At 49.6% G+C, this 26,616-nt stretch overlaps 11 protein-coding genes across 11 annotated transcripts; 7 read left to right on the top strand and 4 right to left on the bottom strand.

Annotated features, from left to right (window-relative positions):
- Positions 1-3,764: 3,764 nt before the first annotated feature.
- On the top strand, positions 3,765-5,212 carry LDX57_002563 (uncharacterized protein; the record flags this gene model as incomplete). The annotated part of the gene is made up of 3 exons (XM_046084215.1): positions 3,765-4,451; positions 4,510-4,716; positions 4,778-5,212. 3 exons carry the CDS (start codon positions 3,765-3,767, stop codon positions 5,210-5,212), a joined length of 1,329 nt encoding a protein of 442 aa, XP_045940178.1.
- Positions 5,213-6,111: 899 nt separating this feature from the next.
- nscE (NAD-dependent epimerase nscE) lies at positions 6,112-7,071 on the bottom strand (the record flags this gene model as incomplete). Its single annotated transcript, XM_046084216.1, has 1 exon — positions 6,112-7,071. One exon carries the CDS (start codon positions 7,069-7,071, stop codon positions 6,112-6,114), a length of 960 nt encoding a protein of 319 aa, XP_045940179.1.
- Positions 7,072-8,626: 1,555 nt separating this feature from the next.
- Positions 8,627-8,944, top strand: LDX57_002565 (uncharacterized protein; the record flags this gene model as incomplete). Its single annotated transcript, XM_046084217.1, has 1 exon — positions 8,627-8,944. One exon carries the CDS (start codon positions 8,627-8,629, stop codon positions 8,942-8,944), a length of 318 nt encoding a protein of 105 aa, XP_045940180.1.
- Positions 8,945-9,605: 661 nt separating this feature from the next.
- LDX57_002566 (uncharacterized protein) lies at positions 9,606-9,914 on the top strand (the record flags this gene model as incomplete). Its single annotated transcript, XM_046084218.1, has 1 exon — positions 9,606-9,914. The coding sequence occupies one exon, from the start codon at positions 9,606-9,608 to the stop codon at positions 9,912-9,914; it is 309 nt and encodes a 102-aa protein (XP_045940181.1).
- A 190-nt stretch (positions 9,915-10,104) lies between these two features.
- Positions 10,105-10,926, top strand: LDX57_002567 (uncharacterized protein; the record flags this gene model as incomplete). The annotated part of the gene is made up of 2 exons (XM_046084219.1): positions 10,105-10,377; positions 10,450-10,926. The coding sequence occupies exons 1-2, from the start codon at positions 10,201-10,203 to the stop codon at positions 10,924-10,926; spliced, it is 654 nt and encodes a 217-aa protein (XP_045940182.1). The 5' UTR covers positions 10,105-10,200.
- A 45-nt stretch (positions 10,927-10,971) lies between these two features.
- Positions 10,972-11,364, top strand: LDX57_002568 (uncharacterized protein; the record flags this gene model as incomplete). The annotated part of the gene is made up of 1 exon (XM_046084220.1): positions 10,972-11,364. The coding sequence occupies one exon, from the start codon at positions 10,972-10,974 to the stop codon at positions 11,362-11,364; it is 393 nt and encodes a 130-aa protein (XP_045940183.1).
- A 520-nt stretch (positions 11,365-11,884) lies between these two features.
- Positions 11,885-12,882, bottom strand: RDS2_3 (Transcription factor; the record flags this gene model as incomplete). Its single annotated transcript, XM_046084221.1, has 4 exons — positions 11,885-12,082; positions 12,146-12,414; positions 12,468-12,549; positions 12,691-12,882. The coding sequence occupies 4 exons, from the start codon at positions 12,880-12,882 to the stop codon at positions 11,885-11,887; spliced, it is 741 nt and encodes a 246-aa protein (XP_045940184.1).
- Positions 12,883-14,026: 1,144 nt separating this feature from the next.
- Positions 14,027-17,260, bottom strand: LDX57_002570 (uncharacterized protein; the record flags this gene model as incomplete). Its single annotated transcript, XM_046084222.1, has 6 exons — positions 14,027-15,849; positions 15,911-16,159; positions 16,211-16,249; positions 16,307-16,717; positions 16,816-17,017; positions 17,102-17,260. 6 exons carry the CDS (start codon positions 17,258-17,260, stop codon positions 14,027-14,029), a joined length of 2,883 nt encoding a protein of 960 aa, XP_045940185.1.
- A 1,607-nt stretch (positions 17,261-18,867) lies between these two features.
- Positions 18,868-20,937, top strand: LDX57_002571 (amidase family protein; the record flags this gene model as incomplete). The annotated part of the gene is made up of 2 exons (XM_046084223.1): positions 18,868-18,876; positions 18,931-20,937. 2 exons carry the CDS (start codon positions 18,868-18,870, stop codon positions 20,935-20,937), a joined length of 2,016 nt encoding a protein of 671 aa, XP_045940186.1.
- A 525-nt stretch (positions 20,938-21,462) lies between these two features.
- LDX57_002572 (uncharacterized protein) lies at positions 21,463-23,136 on the top strand. The gene has a single exon (XM_046084224.1). The coding sequence runs from the start codon at positions 21,501-21,503 to the stop codon at positions 23,031-23,033; it is 1,533 nt and encodes a 510-aa protein (XP_045940187.1). The 5' UTR covers positions 21,463-21,500; the 3' UTR covers positions 23,034-23,136.
- A 61-nt stretch (positions 23,137-23,197) lies between these two features.
- On the bottom strand, positions 23,198-24,113 carry LDX57_002573 (uncharacterized protein; the record flags this gene model as incomplete). Its single annotated transcript, XM_046084225.1, has 2 exons — positions 23,198-23,935; positions 23,982-24,113. The coding sequence occupies 2 exons, from the start codon at positions 24,111-24,113 to the stop codon at positions 23,198-23,200; spliced, it is 870 nt and encodes a 289-aa protein (XP_045940188.1).
- Between the last annotated feature and the right edge of the window lie 2,503 nt (positions 24,114-26,616).

Below are 26,616 nucleotides of genomic sequence, written 5' to 3' on the forward strand. Positions count from 1 at the left end.
TGCAGTTGTTTCTGACAACTTAAAAGCTGCGCTGGTCACTGTTCAGCTCCGGAGAACCCCGACCGCGTGGCCTTTTTTGGGTTCTTTTTTCTTTCCTTTTCCTGCACTCCTGTGATCATTTCTTTTGAATTATGCAGAAGGTCACCACCGAGAATCGTCAAGAGGAGAACAGCTATGCCGAGTCTTTGTCTACGAAGTAAGTACTAAGTACAGAGTAAAAAAGAGCTCCCAACTCCTCGGCCCAGCTGGGCTTGTGTATTATTGATGGTGTCACTGTAAGGATACCACCTCCGTACGATGGAGCGAACCAAGGATTGATGGATAACCTACCAAAGAGGTTACTTCGGTCCTCGATTTCTACCCACCAGGTTCACGGAGCCGTGCAGGCTGCATGGTACATACATACCTAGAAGCTACCGTAGCAGCTGTAGGTAAGAATAAGCATATCCCTTGAAGTTATCGCCCGAATTCTTCCTACTGCGTATACGAAATAGGTATTCCGTATGCCTGCTGCTAGTGGCACGGCATGCCACCAGTTCTGCCGATAAAGACGCCTATCGATAGCCGGAACGTGGGAGACTGGGAGTAGTACCTACTTATTGTGTTCTAATTGATTTATTTCCATGTCAACCAGTGACTATTCATAGCACCCTTTCGAAGTGAAGATTACTCCTGTATCGATAGTCCTCATAGTAAGCATGACTGTCTCTGACAGGGGATGACAGGACCATACGGTAAAGAATTGAGGGGTGTTCTTATACCTAATTACCTATGCACACCGGTGTTGGGAAAAGGACGCATACTCGAGTTTAAACCCTGGCGAAATTGATAGCTGACCACGTTTTTCTTGCTCACGAGAGAGAAATACTGTACGGTAATGGACCAGCACTTCGGGAATGTCGGTGGAACAGCCCTTCCCCTCTACAGCTGCAGCGCTCAGGTACTCCGAAGACGGGATGGGGGCTACGGGAGGGGAGGGAATTTTTTTTTCTGTCAACGCCTCGCACACAGTACGGGGTAACCATTGTAGAGTACGGAGTACAAATGGATGATTTCTATATCTTGAATTAATCAATATTTCCTGATCTTGGTCTTGAAACCTTACCCCCCATTCAACGCCTGAACATTGAACATGACCACCACCTGACCATGTGCGCCCCTCCTCCTCCTCCAGCTCTCCCCAGCTCCGGAGGTGAGCTTTCCTGTTGGAGCTTCCAGCTTGAGCTTTTTTTTTTTTTTTTTTTTTTTTTCTCTTCGTTTCTTTTTTCACTCTCGCTTTTCTTTTTTTTTTTCTCTCTTTCTTTTCTTTTTTTCCCCTTCCCTCCCAGCCTACTCCGTAGAAGACTAGAACAAATCAGCCTAAGATTAGTGGCGAAAATTCCACTTAGCTCGACGCCACTCCAGTTCCTTATTCCCGTCTTAGTGGGGCCCGTCTGCGAAACAAGGAGTCTGGTATGGCCCTTGTATGCGTGTCCCTTTGCTGCTCACTGCTCACTGTATGTGATGCCTAAAAAATGAGCCAGAAAATTTCTGTTTTGCCTTCTTTTCGAGTTTCTAGAAGGTGGCAACTGGTGAGATTTACCGGGTCTAGAACGGAAAAGGGGTTATTGTTCCATACTTTACTTTGCTCTATCTTTGGATGATTGTCGGGACAGAGAGCGGGGAGAGGGGAAATACCTACAGTAACCAACTTGACTATACGGAGAGGGGAAAATTACCCCTGCCACGAGCACAAAACCTGCTCATGGATTACCTTCACTACACCTGACTGAGCAGATTCAGATACAACCCTAGATTGGAATCACACCCTCGCAGTGCGAAGTGGAGGGGTCGATGCCCAATTTGTCGACACGCGACGATAGATGCCGTTTATTCCCGTCTCTTAGACTTCCGGTCAAACGGTACCTGAGAGGAGAGGCTGGGGAGACGGCGCTTTGACGGTGGAAACCTGCCTCATGTGCTCAATTTCTCCATGTTAGATGGGTTTAGTTTACCTACACTGTGAACTCTACTTTCAATTCTGTTCCGTTATCCGTACCCTTCGAGCTACGTGATCATTCTAATCTGATTTCGAAAATAGTCAGCTTACGTTGTAACATGGTGTGGTTGCAAATACCTCCTAAGAAAGGAAGACAACGGTATATAGCTCAGCCAAGAAAGACCCTCAGCAGCAAAAGCATGCCACACAATGATATTTGTGCGTATTTGTACTTGTAACGGAACCGTCACACATTCTAAGGTGTGCGATACGGAGTATGTACCTACCGGAGTAGGTACAGTAACTATTAACTAACCATTCTAGTCCAAATGGGCTTGTTCTAGAAAATATGCCTACAGGTATGTATGTACTCGGCTTGTCATCGAGTCAGCCGTTCGACTTTTGAGTTTTTCATCCCAGCCTTCCATGTGGGGACTGGTTTTATTCTTAGCAAGTTGGCGGCATTACCTACCACTGCTGTTGGGCAGTTGGCACTTGAGGTGAAATCGAATTTAGCATTGATTGTATGAGAAGACTGACCGTTTGACTTCTTTTTGTTAATACCTGAGCTGGGATCAAAACACCTTACGGGGAAGTGACATGAATGAAGCACCGTTATCCGGTTTACCGGGTCATCCGAGGGCTCCTTACCGTTCTAAAAATCCTACCTAGCTAGATCCTCTATCCGATAACCAACATTCCCGCCCTCGACCAACCGAGTAAGCTGCATAGTGCATACAGAGTACATCTCCTACTCCTCCCCACCTCGGTGTAGGACTGTAGGTATACTCCTTCTCCCTCAATCCGGACGGAACCCCGGCCGCAGTTGGTTACCGAATCGGGCGCAGTGCATTAATCCAAAGTATCCTGATTGGCGGAGGTTTCGGCAGGGGGGTCACGCACGGTACCCAATGGGATTGGCTGCTTAGTCAAGTATTTCCTCCACTTGCGGTGCTCCTTCTTTTCAGGTTTACTGGGGTGTGGTGGTACAGAGTGCTATGAGGTAGGTCCCTTGCTGAGGTGGGTGTGGTATGTTGAAGTATATCAGTTATCAACAGGTATTTTGGGCTTGCTTACGGCGCTTACACCGTAGATTGGGGTGGTTTTATCTAACGGGTGAGCTTGCCGAATGCCGATTGCCGATACGGTTATGTACAGACATCCGTTCTGAAGAACCTGCATCGCCAGAAAGAAGTGAATTAACTTCGTGAACTTCAAGTGCTTCTATAGCATACTTTATGACAGAAAGTCATCTCCCCTCATGACATCCTATGTACAGCACTATGTGTAGCCATCATCGGAACCGGAAAACCCCCAAATTGACCCCCACAGACGCAGCACAGCAAAGACCTCGTCGGATCCCGATGACGATGAAAAAGAACGGGGACTTATCGGTCCGACTCAAAGCTTGGGAGCAACAGGACTCTGTATGCCTCAGCCTGATCCGCAGTTCCCTCAGATCCCAGAAGTCGGTTCCCTCATCAATCAGCCAAGAAACTTGCTATGCCTTGTCCGACGCCCCACGGGGAGACGGGGCTGCTGCCCTTCCGATGGACCTTACCCCGGAACCGCCCATGCTGACCTGGATCCGAACGTCTACGCCACCCAATTCGGGGTCATGATTGGGAGTGACGAGGAGGAGGTGCCGTGAGCCGAGTGTGGGATTGAAAAAGGGCGGGTGTGCCGGGTTAGATATCTCCCATTTTCTTTCTGGTAGTTTATCAATCATCTCTCTCAATTCTTGACTTTTTTTTCTGCATTCTTTTCCAACTGGTCATACATGCCAATGTCCTCGACAAAGAAGGATTTCCAAGTTGCCGTCGTCGGCGGCGGCATTGCCGGTCTCACGCTTGCCATCACGCTGCATCATCGCGGCATCCCCGTGACAATCTACGAGCAAGCCTGTGCCTTTGCGGAAATCGGCGCAGGCGTCTCGTTCGGTCCGAATGCAGTCGAGGCCATGAAGGCCTGCCATGGCGGCATCCACGCTGCGTTCGAGAAAGTATGCACGCGGAACCTATGGCCATCGAAACAGAAAGTATGGTTCGACTACCTCGACGGATGGAGTCAGGGCGAGTCTCGGGACGCGCAAAACGCCAGCCGGCAAGACATCGCGTTCACGATATCCAACGCTATCGGCCAGACGGGCGTGCATCGGGCTCATTTTCTTGATGAGTTGATTAAGCTGATTCCGGCGGATATTGCGCGGTTTAACAAGCGGTTGGAGAATATCGTGGAGCGGAAGACTGATGGGAAATTGGTGATGCAGTTTGCCGATGGCGAGGAGCATGAGACGGATTTGGTTATTGGGTGTGATGGGATCAAGTCGCGCGTGCGGCAGATCATGGTCGGCGAGGGCCATCCATCTGCGAATCCGACGTATACGCATAAGTATGCCTATCGCGGGCTGGTCCCGATGGATAAGGCGATTGAAGCGATTGGCGAGGAACTTGCTTCCAATGCGTGCATGCACGTAAGTACCAGGTGCTAAGGTTGTTCTGTGGGATTTCTCTCGAGCTAATGAATGCTAGATGGGCCCCGGCGGCCACATGTTGACCTTCCCCGTCAACCAAGGCAAAACGCTCAACATCGTTGCCTTCCACACGAGTCCCGAGCCTTGGGCTGAGTATCCCCGACTGACGCGCGACGGGACCCGGGAGGAGGTTCTGCGGGATTTCGCAGGCTACGGACCCAACGTGATTAACCTGTTGAAGTTGACTGATCCGAAACTCAGCGTCGTACGTACTTGTCCCGTCCAATGTTCAACCTGTTCACGGGAAGTAAGCTGATTTAATGCAGTGGGCAATCTTCGATCTCGGCGAACACCCCGTCCCTACATTCTACCAAGGCCGAGTCTGCATCTCCGGCGACGCAGCGCACGCCACGTCACCGCACCACGGAGCCGGCGCTGGCTTCTGCATTGAAGACACGGCTGTTCTGGCGGCCATGCTGGAAGATGATCGGGTGACGTCGGTGCGAGATCTCGAGGCCGTGCTGGCTACGTTTGATAGCTGTCGACGCGAGCGCACGCAGTGGCTGGTTCAGAGTAGTCGGTTTATTGGAGATTGTTATGAGTGGCGGGCTGAGGGGGTGGGAAGGGATTTCAAGAAGATCGAGGAGGCGATTAATTATCGGAATGGGGTCATTGCGAATGTGGATGTTAGGAAAATGTGTAAGGATGCGGTAGAGGAGCTGGGGAGCAGGTTGTCAAGGCAGGTGAAGGGGTCTCTCTGATGGTAGGTTTGGGTCGTGTATGTATATAGAACGTTTGCGTTGAATGGACATAATTGTATATATCTACAGTGTGGACGAGTAAATATGCCTACTTGTGCCATAAACCACTCAATAACCAGATAGTTTTGCGAAGAGGCAAGAAGACTTGTGTCTACATTGCAAGCTGCATCCTTCTCCAGAGAAGTTAGAACACTCGACTCGACAGCGAATATAAACTCTATAAATAAACATGCAGGTCAAACGTCCCCCAAAGCAAGCCTTGCATGTATCTTCTCCCCTGAAAACTACCAAACAAACAATCATTCAAACTCACCCCCATTTAGCCTATTTACCATTATCCACGGCATCCAAAGCCGGCAAACGACTCCGTCCCAACCATCGGAAGGGGCCCAGGGGCGCTTCCGATGACGACAGTCCTACATCCGACAATCACAGGCGGTACTAATGGAGGGAGACCCACATTGATCTCCAGTTCTCCACAATCCTTGAGGAAGCGGAGTGGAGGATTTGCAGTTGCTGGACTTGGCGCTGGGGTAGATGAGGTGTTTGTTATGAGGGGAATGTGGGATAAAAGTTGGGTATTTGTTCAAGATGGGATGGCTGGGTGTAGGTTGGTGGTAGACTTTGGTGGCGGGTTTTAGATGTATCTTCGTTGTTTTGTTATTACGATGCGACGGAGGATGTTTAAATCTACAAGAGCTATATAAGATGCTCAGGATGTCAATGATGAATCACCAATTGAATTTCAATCCTCCAATGTTGCACGCTATCAACAGGGTCGATCCCATAAACCGTGCATCAAAACAACCACAATCCAATGAACCCGCCAAACCAACCAACGAGGAAGAATCGCTTCGACCAAACCCCAAACCCATCATAACCAAGGCATGTACCTCAACTTACAACTTTCCCGCCGCCTGAGCCTTCTTAAACTCCTCCACAACCGCCAAATAACTCCCCTGGGTGATCTCCTCCAATAAGCCCGGCCCCTCAGGCTTCCAACCCAACTGCTCCACAGCCTTCCTATTCGACGCCCGATTCGCAATGCTATAAAACGCAGTCAAGAACGGTCCCCACCGCGCCGTCGCCTCCTCCGCCGTAATCGATCTCACGGGTACCTGCGCCGCCGTACCCACCGCAGTCGCGATCTCCTTGTATGTTGTATCGGTATTCGCCGTGCCGTTGAAGACATCGCCGGGTCTGGCACGAGCCGCGGCGTCGAAGTACAGCCGCGCCGCATCGTCCACGTGCACGCTGGACGTGCAGTACTCGCCGTCGCCGAGGTAGACCGATTCGTGGGACTGGATGGCCAATTTGATGAGGAGGGCGGCGAATCCGCTCGCGGTGCCGCGGCCGTAGACGTACTGCGGGAGACGGATGGAGATGGAGCGCACGCCTTTCGCGGCCCACGAGAGGGAATTCTCTTCGGCGAGATGCCGTGGGACGAGCGGATTCGGGGGCAGAGGGCTCGTTTCGTCGGTTTCGTCGCCGTTCGGGTCCGGTGCCACCATGGCTGTGCCGCCGGTCGTGATGAGCGGTTTGTTGGTGCCGATGAGGGGTGAGGCGAGGGCGTTCACGGCGGCGGTGTCGAGCGCGAGGATTTGGTCGTAGGGCTTGGTGAAGTCGTGGTCGAAGGCGAGGTGGAAGATGATGTCGGCGGAGGCGCTCTCGTGGGTTAGGACGTCGAGGCTGGTGAGGTCGCCGCGGACGGGGGTTGCGCCGAGCGATTTCAAGAGGGCGTCGCCTTCTTCCTTGCGAGAGAGGGCGCGGACGCTGTATCCATCTTTGATGGCTAGCTCGGTAACGACACGGCCGATGAAGCCTGTCGCGCCGGTGATGAAGATCTTCCGTTGGGACATGGTAGATGTTTGGATGGAAGAAAAGAAGTGATCAGGTACTTGTGGAAGCTATTATGTTCGAAGACTCGAGGCGGACTCGAGACTTAAATAGTTGAAGCAAAGAGAGGAGAGAAGTGAGATGCGGAGTTTGGGCGGCACTCGGATTTAATGCTGTCAATGCACCGTCACGCCTTCCAATCACCGTCGAATCCGGGCTGAAACCTCCCTGGAAATCATCCGGTCTTTGTTTCAATCTCAGTGAATGAAGTTGGGGGAAGTTGAAATTGCTGCCTGATCTGACCGGACTTAGGGAGTGAAAGACCGACTTAGTGAAGGCACTTCGAATCGGCTGCGACAAGGCCATCACAATACGTAGTTTGAACCGTAAAATGCAAGTCACTTCGGGGTATACAAGGTAAGCCAATATAGGCTTGAGGGTGTACTTATAACAACGGGTATAAGCTGGCAAAAAAGCCGATATCCTAGCAAGAAACGTCGGCAATGGCATTACTTCGCACTCACCCGATCTGCACGTGAAGTCAGCTTGTGTTCTTGATATGGTAATCAATTCTATACTAAGGATGTCCGTGGTATCCAACATTGCTACACTATGTCGGTAAAAAACTTGCGGCGAGTTAGTTATTGAATCGTTCCAAATTCCACTTCGTCTTATGGCCCTCTCGACTAACTAGTGTATTCGCCATACCACGATGATCATCCATTCAGGTCGTGAATGGAATGCAGCTTTTCGTCTAGACCCTCTTATATGGTATGTAACTAAATGGCGTCATATACAGCCAGTTGCATTAGTTGCGGAACGAATGAACACTCGGTTATAGTCGGTATATATCCAACAGGGCTGCTTTAGCTTCAGGAGGAATCCTAAAGAAAGGAGGTTCTTTGACATTCCATCTCCTCATGCTAAGACAGCCTTCGCGTAAGGTGTGTTGTGAGGGATTCAGTATCGCCTATCTTACTCTGCGCAGAAGATTATCTACTTTCTCTAAGCTCTTACATCGCAAGAATCCACTTACTGTTGAGACCAGAACCTCCCAAATCGATTGATACAAGGGAGCAAGACCACAGAAAGGCATCCTCCAGCTTGGATTGAACAAGCCCGCCTTATCGCCGCTCCACATTCCAGCACGATGAGTGATATCCCTTCGAGATGGTGACAGATGCCGATGTATCAAGGAATCCAATACATTCATGATGAGCTGTTCATTACGTAGAGCCGATCAATCCCTCTCTTGGGTCCCAGAGGCCTGAATATATATAGCCGCCGCGTAGCAGTCTTCAGAGCTAACTCGAATACTTCAGAGATCTCTCTTTATCTGATTCATTCACTACCATACACCACGTCCCATCGTTTCAATAACATTTTCAACTCTACCTTGTCGACTCTTCATCAACATGAAATCCTCCGTCCTTTGCTCGGTGCTGTTCGTGACTATCGCGGCGTGTGCGCCTACGAAACAGGCAAGTGCCTCCATTTTCATCCTGTTATCTATGCGTATTTGCTTTTGGAGCCGTCGACTAACATGAGAACTTCCAGGTACGTGCCGAAGGCGCAAACATGAACATGAACATGGACATGGCCATGTCCGAGATGGAGAACGAGAACATGGCCCCTTCCATGGACAGAATGAACAATATGAATAGCATAGATGGCATGAACAAAATGGAAAATATGGACAGCATGGACGAAGCGATGAACATGAAGCGCGAGGATCAGATGGCTGGAGCCATGAACGAAGCTATGAATGAGAACAACATGGCTGATGGAATGAATATGGACATGGGTATGGATATGATTATGAAACGTGATGTCAACGGCATGAACGACATGAACAAGGAGATGGGTCAGGCTAAGGATATGAAGATGGCGATGTAGTATTAGATTGCATGGGGTGATGGTTTGGATGATCTTGATTTGTACCCTTGGATTCCATCCAAAGCCTATGAGAAATTGCCCTGAAATAAACTCTGCAGGGCCTAAGTTCTATGATATTGAAACCCGACCAAAGAACGCTCTTTTTGAATGAGAAGATAGTCTGTTTTAGACAAAGCAAGCAGAACCAAGAAATTAAGAATAACAGTGCCTCCTTCACCTGGAACTGTATTTCCAGAGAGGTGGGAAGTGCCTAGACCTCTATACACTAATCAAATCCTGTTTTTTAATAGAAACCCTTTCTCCTCATCTTTTTTGGAGTCGCTTTATCAGGTGGATAGCCGGTCTTAGCAAATGAGAAGTAAGAGCGCATATCAATGCATATTGCGGCGTTGAGTCTGACATGGATGGTATAAACCTGCCAAGAGAGTGACTGCTCAGGTGAGGACGGAGAAGTGGGCCAGAAAGAGGGGTCGCTGCCTGTCGGGAATTGAGTGGTAGCAAGTCTAGTCGCGACCTAGACATGCATCTATTCCAGGAAAGGCCAAAGATACGCCAGCAAGGGAATGACGTTGCTCCTCACGTATAAAGTAGATAGTTAACCCTTTTCAACTCATGCATCGATGATCTTGTAGCCAACTCAACCTGCCTGAACTTGTTCACCATGGCGACGCGCAGTCTCACTGATCGAATTCGTCCTGTTTTAGAAATCAGACAAAACTCCCTGGAGGTCACTGCGCTGTTGAAATCTCAGCTTGAACTGCCTCAGAATGTCACAGACGTCCCCCGGTCCTGCGGGCTTTTGTCTGAAAGGGAACTGGATCTAACCGAGAGATATGATGCTACTGGTCTCGTTCAAATGCTTGCAGCGGGAAAGGTCACGGCCAAGGAGCTTTTGATCGCTTTTAGAAAACGAGCAACAATTGCCCAGCAATACGTAAGCGCCCTATTTTGTGTCTGGATTGTGGGTTAGGATTAAGCTCACCTATGACAGACAAACTGCTTGACAGAGCTTATCCCTCAAGCACTGGAAGACGCTCGGGCCTGCGATGAATATCTATCGGGACCGGAAAGCCAATTGGACCCCTTCATGGCCTACCTGTTTCTGTCAAAGAGCAGATTTCCATCGCCGGTAGACGTACCAACGCTGGATTTGTTGCATGGGTCGATAATATAACCCACGACGATGCAGACATTGTCAAATCATTGAGAAAGTTGGGCGCTGTTACCTTGCCCGAACAAATCAGCCGCAGTCTTTAATGCATCTGGAAACCTCGAACAATATCTATGGCACTACTGTTAATCCCAGAAATCGAATGTTGACCGCTGGTGGTAGCACAGGCGGCGAAGGAGCGCTAATGGCGATGCACGCGACTCCACTAGGAATTGGAGGTGATATCGGAGGGTCTATTCGAGTTCCAGCTGCTTTGAACGGGGTGAGTGATTGCATTCAACCCGGGGAGTGTGAGTAGGCAAAGGGTTAACACCGAGCCCACATTATACAATAGATCTACGGCTTCTATCCTACCATCGGGCGGGTTAGTGGTAAAGGAGCCGTCATTCCCTCGCCCGGTTGTGACTTGATTCCGGGCACACTTGGGCCATTTGTGAGATCGCTACGAGATATTGAGCTGTTCTGCAAAGCCTACTCCCTTGCCGAGCCCTGGGTAGATGATGTTTCTCTTATCCCTGGGGATATGTTGTCCCCAAGTCTAGGACGTCAGCTCGATTCCTCCCGACCTCTTCGGGTAGGTGTTTTGGCTCACGATGGTGTCGTCGCACCTTTACCACCGGTCCGCATAGCTCTTGATATTGTAAAGAAACATCTCGAGCAGACTGAGTCTCTGGAGATCATGCCATTTACTCCTTTCAACCACGCAGACGCGTGGCGAATCATCACGGCCAATTATTTCGAGGATGGAGGTGCCGATATCCGAGCCTTGATGCAGGCTGGTAATGAGCCATCGATGCCGCTCACGGACTGAATTATCAACTAATGTCAAGAGAACATGGATTCTGTCGCTCCCACCATGCAAGGACGGAAGGTGGCCCGTGATCTGTATCGTCAGAGATACAACGCACACTGGAACGAAGCTGGCGTTGACGTCGTTCTGGCGCCTGTCACCCCAAGCACCGCTCCTCCGCTAGGCGCAACTCCATATTGGGGATACACTGCTGTTTGGAACCTGCTCCAGTACCCGGCCATTGCATTCCCGGCGACAAATTTCTTCAAGGACTGGAACGCCGTTAGCCTTTCTGGGGAGACTTATACACCAACCAATGAGCAAGAGGCGTCAATGCTTCGTGACTACTCGCCGACAACGGCCAAGGGTATGCCGGTAGGACTGCAGGTTGTAGCCAAACCCATGCATGAGGCCATGTTGCTGCAGGCGGCGAGGATCATTGAGGAAGCACTGGCTTAGGGCATGAGATACACGTGATATCTAGTTCAAGAAGTTATCGGTGTTGCCTATCCGCGGTTCTTTTACAGTTCTTCTTTCAATCAACGCACTAATAATTTTGGGCTCAGATCGACACAGATGTCCGACTAGAAAGCTAGACAAGCCCAGTGTTAGCGTGCGTAGAGTTACATCTCACATCAGAGGCGACCATCCTAGCAACCCGGTCATGCCGGCTGAGAAGACACGTTTTCGTGCATAATCCCAAACGACGAACGTTCTATGAGAATATATGAACCCCGTTAGTTCGTACTGATATCTGGAGGGCTAATTATGTGTAAAGGAAATCATAAAGCTTAATTAGATAAATTAGATAGCAATCTCCTAACCTGAGCAAGTTTAACACTGGCTATTTTTCACTCTCGTACAGGGTTGTCTTTCGAGATAATGCTTGCCTATGGCTTAGCCTGTCCGGTATTGGTATTTCTAAGGTAAGAAATAACAGGAAACACTCCCCATGAATCATACTGATTGTCCTTTGATGTCATGCTTCTGCCGGCCTGAGGTCGATTAATCCCATGGTCCAAGTAGCTTCTTCCCGGAGTTTGTCTATCTCCCAATTCCAAACGTCGTTTGGGTCTCGACCTTCGGGCACCTTTCCCGCAGGATATAAGTCTCGCCGACAAAAAGTCACGGTTTGTGCGGCGTGAAGGGTGCCGGGCGACGGAACGGGAAAGACATCCTGAAGCACAGATTGCCTATTAGTACTGTAAGAGTGATAGGAGACTTGTAATCCAGGACTCACAATTTGAGGACATGCGATACCGCCTCTGCGATGTAACTCGAGGGACCCGGCTACATCTCCATTGTCTCTCTCATCCCACTTTATCAGAACCACGGCGTTCACGTATGGTGTTCCACCTTGTAGCCACATATCCTTCACCTTCAGGAGGTTGGACCACGACTCGTGTCCACTTTCGAAAGCAATACAAGGGAAGCGCTTGTTATCACGGAGAAAATAGCCACTGCAATATTTGTAGGCCTTCGCATATGGGGCTGAGAACTTGTAGATACCTATTTTACTCGCGTGAGAACAGTTAAGGTGTATAGAGTATGGAATCCCTCACCACAGTTAAACATAATGGCAAGCTCTTTATATTCGCCCCAGGTGAAAAACCTAGACTCGATAGCGTCGTATCTCCCATTCATCTACCAACCAGTCAAGCTCGTAAGAGAGATTGAACACATTCTGATAGATAATCGGCGCTTTATGGGATTGTATTCAACGGTCGGATTGCGTTTCTTAACCTGGCCTTTATCACAAAGTGTTGTCGCAACCTCATATCCTACCTCCGGGGCGATCTCCAGTTTCTCATAGTAAGGAGGCCCTTCGGCGTTGATGATCCACTCTGTTAACTCGAACCACAACTCCAACTGCTCAAGGGTGAGATGAGTAGGGGTTTGGTCAGGCTCGCTTTCGGTCTCCAAATCGGAGAACTGATCACGGCCCGTCTCACTCTCGTGTTCTGACGCGGGGGACATGATGAACGATGTTGATATCCTGGACTAGGAACAAGGTCTGCGTGTGGAAGGAATGGAAGGAATAAATAGGATGAGCAGTGCACCAAGGATTTAGGCTACAAGGGGTATGGGTGAATAGGCAGAGAATAGAAAGGTCTTGGATCCATGGTTCGCACTAGGTTCCATATGCCATGTTGACATGCAAACCTTCCAAACCTTCTACGGAGGGGGACCACCAAGCTCCTGTCTTCCCATGAGATATTTTACGAGATGGGAATGAAAGGACAGTCAGTGGAATTCGATGTTAAAAAGGGTTAAAAATCTAGCGAGCGCATAGCATTAGTTCATGCAGTCGAGATACTGTTGTTGCACTAACCATCGCGATTACAGCCCTACAGGTGGAGTTTGATACATCCCGCAGAGACGATAAGTCCCAGAGAATCAAAATCCGGCTCCAGGTCTGAAACAGTAGGCAGGCGGTTACATTTGATTTTAACCAGCGTTGACTGATGGTTAGTCGCTGATGTACGTAGAGTTGTAATAGTATGAAGAAGGTAACGTGTCGGACCTAGCCGGAGGCCTAGAAGGAGGCCTTGAAAAGGAGGACCGTCTAGAAGGTGTCTTTGCGGGAGGAGGCCTTGCAGGGGGGCGACCACTAGGAGGACTAGTCGGCAATAGCCCATGGGCATGAAAAGCAGGGATGACTAGCATGTATGCTTCATCTTCATCACTCGCCAATTGAGAATCGCGGACTATACGAGCCAACCTCGAGAGCGTCGTGTGTTGCCATCGAGGCGTATTTGCACTGTCACCCCGAAGAGGAGTGCGATGTCTAGTCTCACCCTTCATCTCCTTTATCCCGGCTACTAATTGTAGCATGAACTTGCTGAAAACCTCCTGCGCACACATCCGAGAAAGTGATATACGAGTCACAACAGCCCTGTCGCTGTCAGATGGCGGTTTCAAGGGCTGCCGGAGGAAGCCGTTATCATTTGGGAACATATACGATTGAACTTGTGCCCTTATGCGGGCACTCCGGGTGTCCTCTGGACTTTGGGAACAGGCGGTTGCACAGTCTTGATAACTAAAGTAGCTTTCACTCGCTTCTCCCTGTGCTTCCTCTCTGAGTCTCCTGTTCATAAAAACACATTAACAGAGTCCATTTTTAGATGGTCAATGGAGGCTCAAACCTTGAAATGGGGGCGACAGCACCGGCAAAGTGATATGGAGGATGGGCTCTTCGCTCGTATGCTTGCAGGCCTGTCACGAACCTGAGGTCCGCAAAACGGGATGCTGTAAATTTCCGCTCAATCCAGACAGCGTAGAAATCAGCCACTTTGTATTCCTGCGCTATACCAGTGTTCTGTGGTAGCTGGCCTTTCGATTGCTTGGCGTGATTGGGCTCAGGTGATCCTTCATGATCACTGACTTTCATAAAATCTGCATCTGGCTCTGCAACTGAATCATTGATATTTTCCGACACTTCTTGCGTTGTGACCATCTCTCTGAAGGATTGCCCGTCTGCGCCGTTATTATCAGCGTTCTCCCGAGCCCCAAGACTGGGGTCTTGCCCTAGAGGAGAGCCGCATGTCTGGCTGGATTGAGCCCAGTGTATGACCTTTTCAATATTCTCCCTCTTTGCTGCCGTCGAAACCGATGCCGGAATAGGAACATCCCATCCATAGCCAAAAGATCGAATCAACTCAAGGCTTTCGTGGCCGGCTTTGAGCTTCTGCTGCAAAGAGAATGTCCACAGAGAGATAATTGCCGCTAAGGAATCGATGTCAATGTCCCATGTCCGTTTTTCAGCGTTGCTTCCGGCTTCTAATTCCTCGGGCACATTGTCATCAATGTTTGTATTCTCGCGTTGATAGACACATTGAGCCCGAAAGCGGTATTGATCGCTCCGTCGGCCCATACCCTTAGGACCTCCTAGGGTCACCTTGGATTCCCATGTGAAACTGACACCGAATATCTGTCCATATTTATGGAAGATATATGGAATGAGGCCTAGAGGAGTTCTTGGATCGCAGCCATCAGCAGCCTCGTCAACGACCTCTCTGTGCTCCCAGAACCAATTGCCAGCCCCCAAGGGCTCGGGGTCGTTGGGATCAAGGTCGTTGCCATCGGACCCAATCACTGGTTTATGGAGCCATGCAGAGGGAGGTGGAGGGCTTAGAGGACTGGGAGGGCGACGGGTCTGAGGGCTGGGTGCACGGCTATATATCCTTGCTGGAGGAGATCTTGCAGGATCACTCTCTGTTAAAGCGCTGTCTTGAGAACCGTCTCTTTCGATAATCTCCGCATGTGTATTGTCCTCAGGCGTGGAGAGGATCGAATCCTTCTGGTTAGCAGCAAGGTTCAAGATGTTTTTCACACTAGAGTGAAAACCACTTCCACCTGTCAAGTGCCTCGAAGTACTTGTTCGTGGTCCTAGCTTGTTGTGGATCTCCTTAATTGGAATTACTTTAGCCGAGAGATGTCGGGGGTACTCTGTTCGAGCAGGGTTCAGATCTGAAATGGCCCTCTCTTCGAACACAAAAACCGACGACTGTTCATCGAAATCCATGAATAGCGATTCATCTTCACACACGTATTGTAGGGTTTTGGTAATCGCATTTGCCAGTCGATGTGCTAGATTGACAGACTCGTCTTGCCAGTTCACAAGTTCGCGGGTCTGTTTGCGCACCCCAATTACCTTACGGGCCAGTGATGAAACGTCTGCCATTTGCGTACCTTGGAAGGACTCAATAGACTGTGAACCAGCCCGTACGCTGTCAGCATCATCTTCTTCAGTTGTAGCGTTGTCAAGCTCGAAGGAATCTAGCCGGAAAGCATCCAACGCAATCCAGGAGAGCTCATGGCCTTCTTGAAGCTCCACCCATTTAGGATCCGCGGCAAGGCCACGACAAACATATGCCCTTATACAGGCCATTATTAGTGTTCCACTGAGAACTGCTATGGCGACAATCCAGTGCATTGCTCTCACTATTTCTTGCATCAGCCGGTAGTTTAGCATCTGAGGATCAGTTTGACCAGGAAGGCTTACAGCCAATAAACTGCAGAACGTAACCCCCAAGAGAAAGCAATGTAGCTAAGATGGAAAGGACGCTGAAATCAGGAGGTTTGTCGATTCTCGAGGTACGGATGCTTGTATTGTCTTTCTCATTGAGGATGGCGTAGGAGCCATAGCGTTGGTCACCGACAGTACAGGCACACTGTATCCGGACAATCTTCGACTCATCTCTGTGTCTGTAGAGATCAAAGTTTACTTCATCCGTAGTATTCTCTATTATGTCTGCGTTAAGTCAGACTAGTGTGGATACCCTATTCCAAGAAGGCCACTTACAAGAACACAAGAAGATACCCACAGACAACACGACAGACCCTGAAATATGCAGTGGTTAAAAATCTTTAAATTCCACCTCTAGACAAGGCAACCCACCTGTGAGGAATACTGGAAAACCGTAGCGATCCACGGAAGAGCCTTGCTCTGGGACATGCCAACGGTACGTCACCATAACAGCAATAGCCAGGACAGCAAGTTGTACTATGACCCCCAGGAGTGCCAACGACCAAGTTATGACCGGGGAGATCAGCGCTTTTGCAACGTTAAGTGTAAGGTTAGGTGCCTGCCGCATTAACCTGGTAGCATGCTGTTGCGCATCCATCAACGGAGGCGCACTTAACCACCGCGAACGCACTCTGCCCGGTTGTTTGATACCCAGAAGTCTGTGTTGACAGGCTGTCTCGAGGTTATAGACAATCTGTGGCATTTTCTTCCCTTTTGACCGTTTTTCTTCCTTCATCTGTCGATAAATAAACTCCTTCGTTTTTGGTATACCTCTTTCTCGCACTTAAAGACCGAAAGTAAGTCAGCTAATGATGACTAGAGCATGAGATAGTACCCCGTCGGTATTTGGCGTTGGATCAACACTCGCACAAGTTCCTTACCTATCTCGGTCCCACTCCAAAGCTCACAGATAGCGTCGCTAGTACTAGACATGATCTCCATCTCGGCGGTGGCCCTAGATTCTCTAGCTCGGCCCACAAGAGCCTTGAGCCATTTCCGTCCACCGACCCGAATAGCACTCACGACACAAGTTAGAATTCCAAGGGGCGCCATGGCCAGAAGAATGTCATCGCCGTACCCCATCTATACAACATAAACAAGTTTCAGACTGGAAATACTGTCCCCCGTATCCGGGAGAATGGAAGGACTCTGGATCGGGTAGCTTACTGCCTGCGAAAGAAATTGTTTGGTCACTTGTTCTCCGAAAAGCGTCAACAAGGGGGCCAGGTCGGTGAATAGGTTATTGCTGAAGTCGGAGCCATCAAACTCGCTCCGTCGTGAATGCGATCTACTAGGCGGCGAACTTGTCTCATTGAGGGTGCCCATGGCGTCCCAAAAGTCGTCGAAAACGAACGTATTTCCAGCGTCACGTTGCAGATGTGTAGTGAACCTTCCATTGAATTGAAGACACTCCGCTGTTCGCTTGTTTGATTTCGGAGTATTTATCCTCTATTTTCGCCCCCCACCCCCGTCATCTATCGGAGTTTTAGCGCGCTTTTTCAGCTGAGCACGTCCCGTCGGAAATCGTGATCTGCAGGACCAGTGGGTCATTTCTTTTTCATGGACGGGAGCCACGTAGGCTCGGGTAGATTAGTCCAAAATCACCAGAGATTTTTTGCTTTTTATTTCTTCCCAGCGCTTTGCACAATCCGCTAGTTTGCTGAATGCTATTCCCGGGGCTGAGGCTAGTGGGTCTGCAAGCTACAGGTTCGCCCTACACTTAGAGATAATTGGCTGGGAAAGAGAGAAGGTATGCATAATGTAGAAGAACGCTACCAAAACACAGCGTCTTTAAATGTGAGCAGTCAGATATGCTGATATCCCACCCAACTACCAGCTTCAAGCGTTTTAGCTCATCAGAGTGTTCTTCAAGAGGGGTGTTCAAGATAGACTGAGGAATGATGATCGGCCGAGCGGAAGCTCCAGACTGGAGAGGCTCTTCTTTTCCTACCAATGGCCGGTAGCAAGGCAGGTAGGTGCATTGTATGGAAGAGAAGGAAATACTCAAGGCTTACTAGAGCCTAGTACTATGTCAGAGACATTTGAATGGTAAGTATATAAACTCAGCTTCTAAGATTCAGGCGTTACTACCGATTTAATAGCTATCGCTGTTATGCAGGTAGAAACATATACAATCACGGGGTGCATCCAGGCCATTTTGGAGCAAGAAAAAACAAATGAATCTGGCATCGAGCTAAACATCAGGGAGGAATGGCCTGACTAGCACTATACCGCAGAGCAACTAGGGCAAGCCCCGTCACCTGACATAACATCATCCTCGTTTCCTAGCTGTACCATCATTACATTTTTTGGCTCTTCGGTTACAGTATCATCCTGTAAACGATCGGTCGTCACGCTATGCAGGACAATACTATGTACAATGGCACACAAGCTCGAAGTTAACACGTCCGTTCTTGGGAGGTTGTGCTTGGGACGCACGCTGGGGTGGGGAGAATGACGGACCAAACGGCCTCGACCAAACGAACAAGGGCCAAGTGAGGGGTCTCATTTAATTCATCTTGATTTGCTTGAATGTAACGTGGCAGGCGGGGTTCCAAAGATCGACGCAAACCGCGGGTATTTAATCAATGAGGAGGCAGAACTATATCACATTTGTCAAGTGATAAGCAAACACAACAAATTGACACATCTCCTTGGCAGACCCCGGACTGATTATAAATTTATTGCAGTAGAACGCACTTCAAAACCCAAAATCCCTGCCTGATACAACTTCCGGTCAGGATACGATTGCGCTCACTGCAACGGACTCAAATACCGGTCATCGAACCGGATCCTTGAAAAGGGGGATTGAGGCAGCTTAGGATTTGGAAAGTAGACCGCGTCCTGTCGGGGACGTCTAATCCGCGAAGCATCGAAAAGATCTTAGATCCACCGCCTCGGTCCTTAGCTTTTCGCTGAGATCCTACTCCAAAATGCAAACGGTAAACAAGAGTTCTTACAAGCCACCCTCGACCAAGGACTGATCACTTTCACAGATTAGTATTTTTGATGCGAAGATATCGGATCTGCAACATGCCTTGAATCTAGGTCAGGTCAACAGCGTTCAGCTCACGGCGGCACATTTCAACCGAATCGCGTACTACGATCGTCGCCAGACCAGGCTAAATTCCACGCCTGTCATAAACGAGAAGGCCTTCGAGGACGCGCAGTGGTCAGATCAAAGGCGTGCAACTGGGCGAACTAGGAGTATGCTCGATGGGATTCCCTGCACAATAAAAGATAGCTACAAGGTTGAGGGAATGACGGTGGCTTCCGGCTCTCCGGCCTTTAAAAGTCTCGTCGCCAACGAGAACGCATTCACTGTCCAGCGAATTCTGGATGCTGGCGGCGTCATTCTCGGCCGAACCAACATGCCTCCAATGGCGGCTGGTGGTATGCAAAGAGGCCTCTATGGGCGGGCGGAAAGCCCTTACAACGAAGACTACCTCACGGCTGCTTTCGCATCTGGATCGTCCAACGGCTCCGCTACGTCTACTGCGGCAAGTCTTTGCGTGTTTGGCATGGGGGAGGAAACGATATCGTCAGGTCGGTCTCCAGCCTCGAACAATGGTCTGGTCGCATATACACCCTCTCGAGGACTCATATCAATACGAGGAAATTGGCCCTTGTTCCCGATCTGCGACACGGTGGTACCACATACCCGAAACCTAGACGATATGTTCAGTCTTCTTGACGTCATTGTCGCCGATGATGAGACGAAGTCTGGCGACTTTTGGAGAGGCCAACCCTTCGTTTCACTCCCACGCGTCGACCAAATTCGTCCGAGGACCTACCATGACCTTGCCGACGCCGAAGCATTGGTAGGCAAGAAGATCGGCGTACCGAAAATGTACATTGGAGGTCACGACCCAGCTGCTTACCCGGTGCATACACGTCAATCTGTGATTGAGCTTTGGAGTCGCGCCAGGGCCTGTCTAGAGTCTCTTGGGGCGACGGTGCACGAAGTCGACTTCCCAATTGTGACTGAATTTGAAGGGCCGTATGAGCCTACCGGAACCCCCGGCGAGGTCGAGACTAGTCCTATCCATCGGGCCAATGTTGATATGTGCAAGCTCATGGCCTATGCTTGGGATGACTTTCTGATCGCCAATAACGATCAAACATGTGCCTCAACGCTGGCTATCGTTGATTCGGCAACGATCTTCCCGCGGCCTAAAGGAGCCTTGCCTGACAAGTATGCCTCGGATGACCCTCTTGTCCGCCACACCGATGTGGTCGGACACATCAAATCGAATCGTGTCCCCATATATGAGATCCCTGGCCTCGGTGCCGCCCTTAAAGAACTTGAGGCTCGCCGCAAGGCTACCTATGAGGACTGGCTCGACCGGCTAGGGCTTGACGTTGTCGTTTGGCCGTGCGCGGGAGACGTGGGCAAAGCCGATGCCGATACGAACGAGCAATCTGCGAAGGAAGCCTGGCGCAACGGCGTGCTTTACTCGAATGGCAATTGTGCTATTCGCCAACTTGGAGTCCCTACAGTCAGCGTTCCAATGGGAGTTATGAGGGACACCCAGATGCCGGTCAACCTAACCTTTGCTTCCAAGGCTTACGACGATAACAACATTTTTCGGTACGCCTATGCCTACGAAACTGCGTCTCGGGCACGCCAGGCTCCGAAGCGAACTCCTCTTTTGGCTAGTGATACGATTCCATTGAAGAATGTCTCCGGTATCAAGGGAACCACCGCGCCCGAACTCTCCGTTCAAGGGAGACGAGAAGCCGACGACTCCGGTCTCATAGATTTTGGGACTGTTCGTGCCGACAATTGCGAGGGGCTGAGATCTCTGGAAGCCTACGTAGATGGGAAACCAGTGAAGCATGTGAATATGACAAATGACGTTTGGGAAACCACAATCAAAGGGCTTTCAGCATGGGGCGGTAACCTCGAAGAGCGAGGCGTGCCTTCACAAGAGCTGGCTATGGTGATTGTTACTGTGACCGCGAATAATGGAAGATCGGCCGGGAAGATGCTCTTTTTGTAGTTAAAGGAAAGTCCTCGGACATTTCGTGTACTCCGGGTCGTACATATTTTGATTTGGCAGGCGAAGTCAGGAATCGGTAGGACGTCGTACCAACCTTGATGGCCAAATCGCCAACTACAGGGCCTGCTATGAGAAATGGCCCGCGAGAGACAGTTATTCATGGTACAATTTAGCATCGTTGTTTGTCTGAAGGAGTTCATATCATACTTGAAAAAACCGAGGTCATGATGTACATCGTCCGATAAAGACTTAGGCCTGAAAGGGAAATCACCGAAAACTTCTTTCTGTACATCTTGTTGTTGGGAGGCAAAAAAAAAAAAAAAAAAAAAAAAAAGGAACACATAACCCCACAACATCCGAAGAGGCGTACGTTGATTGGACAGTGTCTGCTGCCCAGCCACTGCCGAATGAGTCACAGCTAATCGGATCCCCCGGTCAACAGCTACATAACTCCCTCCAGCTGTCTCAGGTGTATGAACGTATAGAACGCCTGTCCCCCACCGTTTTCAATACTTGCAGGTACAAATCGCATTGCAGACAATAATCCAACGATCCCCAGGAAAATGACGAACGCAACGCCAATTCGTATCCGGCCCGAGACAAAAAGCGATGTGGCGGTGATCGAGGAAGTTACCTCAACCGCATTCCAGAATGCCGATCACTCCAATCACAACGAGCAATTCATAGTCCGCGACCTGCGCGAAGCGAACCAACTATCAATCTCGCTGGTTGCAGAAGACGAAATCACAGAAGAAATTGTGGGCCATATCGCCGTCTCCCCGGTGGGTATTTCAGATGGCAGTGAGAATTGGTATGGGATAGGGCCGATCTCCGTCTTACCTCAGTATCAAGGAAAGGGTATTGGGTCGTCCTTGATAAAACGTGTACTGGCAGATTTGCAGAGCCGCCAGGCTGCTGGATGTGTTGTACTGGGAAACCCAAAATACTACACGCGATTTGGATTCAAAGTCAACCAGCCGCTGCAGCTACCAGGCGCGCCACCGGAACATTTTATGGCTTTAACATGGCATGAGCCGACCCCTGTTGGGACCGTATCATTTGATAAAGCTTTTGAAGCATCGGAGCCTTCGTCTTTGTCGTACGACGTCCTTGTCACCGGCTCAGCCGGTCATCTCGGTACGGCTTTGATGCTCAGCCTGCCTTCTCTGGGCTTCAACCCTCTGGGAATTGACATTCTCCCTTCCCCAACTACAACACTAGAGGGCTCTGTCTATGATCGGGCCTTCATTGCCTCTATCTTCGCCAAGAACCACATCAAACACGTTCTTCATGCGGCGACACTGCATAAGCCGCACGTTTGCAGCCACAGCAAGGAGCAGTTTGTCTTGACCAACGTAATCGGCACTCTTACCCTCCTTGAAGAATCTGCTAGATTCAAGAAGCAGATAGAGAGCTTTATCTTCTTTAGTACAACTAGCACCTTTGGTATGGCTCTAAGCCCCAAGCCGGGGCACCCCGCCGCATGGATCGACGAGTCTGTTGTTCCTGTGCCCAAGAACATCTACGGCGTGACAAAAGTTGCGGCCGAGGACATGTGCAGGTTGATACAAATGCAGAGCCAAATGCCAGTATTGGTTTTGCGAACAAGCCGCTTTTTCCCCGAGGAAGATGATGATGAAGACCGTCGTGCGTCAATGAGCGATGAGAACTTGAAGGTTTTGGAACTAGCCTACCGCAGATGCGACATTGAAGATATTGTCAGCGCTGCAGTCTGCTCAATGAGAAAGGCTAAAGACATTCGATGGGGAAAATATATCATAAGTGCTCCGCCGCCTTTCAACAATGATTCGAAAACACTTGATACCTTGAATCGCAATCCCGCGGAGGTGATAGCGGGGATATTTCCCGAAGTGGATGCCGTCTTTAAGAAGAACGGGTGGAAACATCTCTCGAGGATGGACCGGGTGTATGATTCCAGCAGAGCTGTAAAGGAACTAGGCTGGGATCCAAAATACACCTTTGGAAAGACACTGGAGAGGCTGGCGCATGGCGAGAACTGGAGGAGTGACTTGACTTCTAGGGTGGGCAAGAAAGGGTATCACGCTGTGAGCACTGGTGTGTATACAAAGAGATAAGAATATTTGTTGTTCTGCCGGTGCAGAGAAGTCACCGGCCATACACCTTTGTCACAATACTCGATAGAAAAAAGCGTGCAAGAATGCTATAGTTAATGCCAAAGCTAACATGTGTACCAAAATGTTAGCTAGTGCCTATCCAACCAGCAAGGCGCCAATCTAGCCTACACCAATTCGACCCAAAACTTGAACCGCAGCGTATCCTTATCCTCCCATGACCACAGATTGTAGTACGCTGGGTCCATGCCATTTGCAGAACCCCACGTGCCCCATTCGGTTTTCACCATAAACGTCAGTCCCGTCTGCTCGCCAATTTCCTCCCACATGCGCGTAAAGCTCTCTGAGTCGTGGTTGAAGAAGGTGTCCAGACGGCCATTCTGCTCGCTTTCTTTAGTTGGCTTGTAAAGATAGTTGCGAACCTCCTTGGCCTTCGTGCTTCCATGCTGACGTCCGACAATCAGTGACCCCTTCTGCTTCTTAAGAAGCTTGAGCAGGGAGAAAACCGCCTTTTTCTGGCCCTCCAAAGTAAAAAGATGTAGAAAGGATCCAACATGAATCACTTCGAATCCTTCCGGACGTTCCTTCCACAACTTGCCATCGTCGTCGAAGATGTTCGCAGTGTAGAATGAAGACTTGAGCGTGTCTCGATCACGGAAGAGGTCGTATCCAAGATCGAGGAAAGTCGCGTTGAGCTCCGCGCCGCAAATATTCTCAGCAGGTGCCCCATCAGTGATAAGAGCTCGAAGGTCATGTCCAAAACAGCAGCCAAAATCTAGCAAGTGCTGGCCGCTTTTAAGGCGTTGGAGGACATCGGCATATCGGGGTGAGTCAGGAAGCGAGAAGTCGAGGAAACGGAATAATCCGATGCACGGATATGGGGATGATGCCCACGCTTTTTCGCGCTGAGAGCAGTTAGTCAGGTTCAGGCTTCGTAGCAATATCACATACAATCTTTAGAATATGCGTTTCGACTTCGTCTTCTCTCAAGCCAGCATAGTCCTGCAAGACACGTTGAGCCAATGGGGGGACTCGTTCGAGAGTGTCAAGATACCAGGGGATCCCGCCCTTTGGGTTGCCCATGTTCGATTGATCGCTCGTAATGAAGGGGGCCATGGTAAATAGCAATGGAGATGTTTGTTTGGCTTTGTTTGAGTGTCTTTGTCTTATAGCAAGAATGATTCCTGGTCTTTGAACACTTCATCCGTGATACGAGGCCTTTATATGACTTGATGGTCATGGGGTGTCGGACTGAGGCCAGCTCTTCATCGCCTGGTCAGTTAATATAACTCAGTTTTCTCATCTAATGAAAATACCAAATTGAGATATAGTTCAATGCTACGGTTTCATCGGCAAACTAGACCCATCGGCTAGTGCCGCCCGATCCTGATTTATCTTATCTGATCGACTGCTTGAACAGGACTAAGAACGGCTGAAAGATGTCACAACAACTCCACAGAGACCTTGGCTTTACGTGAAAGCAATCCTTACTGCGAGAACTGTCGCCGATCACTATAATCAGTCCATCCGGCTCCTTCGAGTCCGTTTGTTTTGGTCAATGAATTCACGGGATTTAGACTCGGCTAGAGTTCTTCACATGTTCAACGTCCTCACTATAGAATACAGGCCAGGCAGCAATCTCAACAAAAGGCCGAATATCCTTATTCTTGAGCTTGCATAATTTTCATACGGTACCTTCACATGAACAGCATCTATTAAGGAATAGCATTGTTCAGAACAACCAAAGTCTCTCGACCCAACATGCCCTTAGGCCGACGAATATTCAGCCGAGTGCCCGCTACCTGCGACATACAGTGCCAGTCATACGACGGCTCTGGAACTGAAACCGATCCTTTCCTGGTCAAATGGGTGGCGAATGATCCTACCGATCCCCAGTCCTTCTCAAGAACCAGGAAGTGGGTCATTACCTTTCTGCTTTCTCTATCTACCCTATCGGTAGCTTTAGCATCTTCAGCGTACACGAGCGCTGTGCCCCAGTTGATTGAGGAATATGACATCTCGGCGCCCACAGCCTACCTGGGCGTCTCACTTTTCGTCGTCTGCTTTGCGGTTGGACCACTCGTTTGGGCTTCCTTGTGCGAGATTAATGGCCGGCAGATTGTGTTCATTACAGCTTTCGCAGCTTTTACCGCTTTCAACGTTGGAGCTGCCTGTTCTAAAAATATAGAGTCACTTCTGGTGTGCCGGTTCTTTGCAGGAGCGTTTGGGTCGTCATCACTAGTCAATACCGGTGGCGTCCTGGCGGATATTTTCTCCCTAAAAGAGCGAGGCCCGGCTATGAGTGTCTTCACAGCAAGTCTATTCTTCGGTCCTACGCTTGGTCCAATTATCGGAAGCTTTATCGAACAAGCCCAGAGCTGGAGGTGGATAGAGGGTTTCATTGCGATTATGTCCGGTGTACTTTGGATTGCAGGAAGTCTGATAATACCTGAGACATATTCCCCTGTTCTTCTGCAGCGGCGAGCAAAGGCGCTTTCTAGACTCTCGGGCAAGGTGTACCAAAGCAAGGCACGAGAAAGCCGAAGGCCACGTTCCAGAATTGTCAAAGATGCCCTGATTAGGCCATGGTGTCTTCTATTCCTCGAACCGGTCGTCATCCTAGTTTCCACCTACCTTGCGATTGTGTATGGTATCCTGTACTTGCTGTTCGCGGCATTTCCGGTCGTTTACCGTGAGCAGCGAGGATGGAAAGCCAATATCGCGTCTCTACCATTCTTGGCCGTTTTAGTGGGGATGTCTTTCGGAGTCGCTTATTGCATGATCTATGACCGCCAACCCCCAGCCCGCGGCGAGGAACGTACGGGAAACACCAATGACACCACGAGAAGATTACAGCCAGCAACAGTAGGTGCAATAGCCATTCCAATAGGATTATTCACCTTTTCCTGGACTAATGATCCACACATCCACTTTATTGTCAGTTGCATTGGGTCGGCGCTCTTTGGATTCGGGTTGGTCAACATCTTCATCAGCATGAGCAACTACCTTGTGGACACATATTCGATATTTGCGGCCTCCAGCCTAGCTGCTAGCTCTGTGTTAAGATCAATATTGGGTGCTGTATTTCCTTTGTTCACGCCAGCCATGTATCAAGCGCTAGGTATACATTGGGCATCATCCATTCCGGCATTTCTCTCCCTGGCATGTGTTCCCATTCCCTTTTGTCTCTGGCGATACCATGTTTGGCTTGGCTCAAAGTCCAGATATATTACCAATGCTCGCGAGGTCATTGCAAATATACGAGGCTAGGGGACCAGCCATTTATGACTTCATGTCCCATCTAGGTTTAATCCAGCCCAGTGTGTCCCTGATCAAGTGTTATGCCATTATCCTGTATCAACCTATCTGAAGGTTTCCATTATCAGTCCTATCCCACGTCACTTTTCCTGTCCACTGTCTGCAATTGACAACTGTATTTGACACGGCAGCGCGTATCAGCAACCTTAGTGATAAATGCAGCCATGCCTTTTCATGTTTCTATGTGAATTGACTTCCACCTCGTCTTTCCCTCAAATCTCCTGCCATGTGACACTGCCCTCAGAGGCTAACACCGGTCTCACTGGTA

The sequence above is a fragment of the Aspergillus melleus genome (assembly GCF_016097325.1).
Source record: "Aspergillus melleus strain CBS 546.65 chromosome Unknown contig1, whole genome shotgun sequence".
NCBI classification, from domain to species: Eukaryota; Fungi; Ascomycota; class Eurotiomycetes; order Eurotiales; family Aspergillaceae; genus Aspergillus; species Aspergillus melleus.

Bases quoted from the DNA above. Each gene is read 5' to 3' on its own strand.
- LDX57_002572 (XM_046084224.1), top strand. From the start codon at position 21,501: ATGACGAACGCAACGCCAATTCGTATCCGGCCCGAGACAAAAAGCGAT.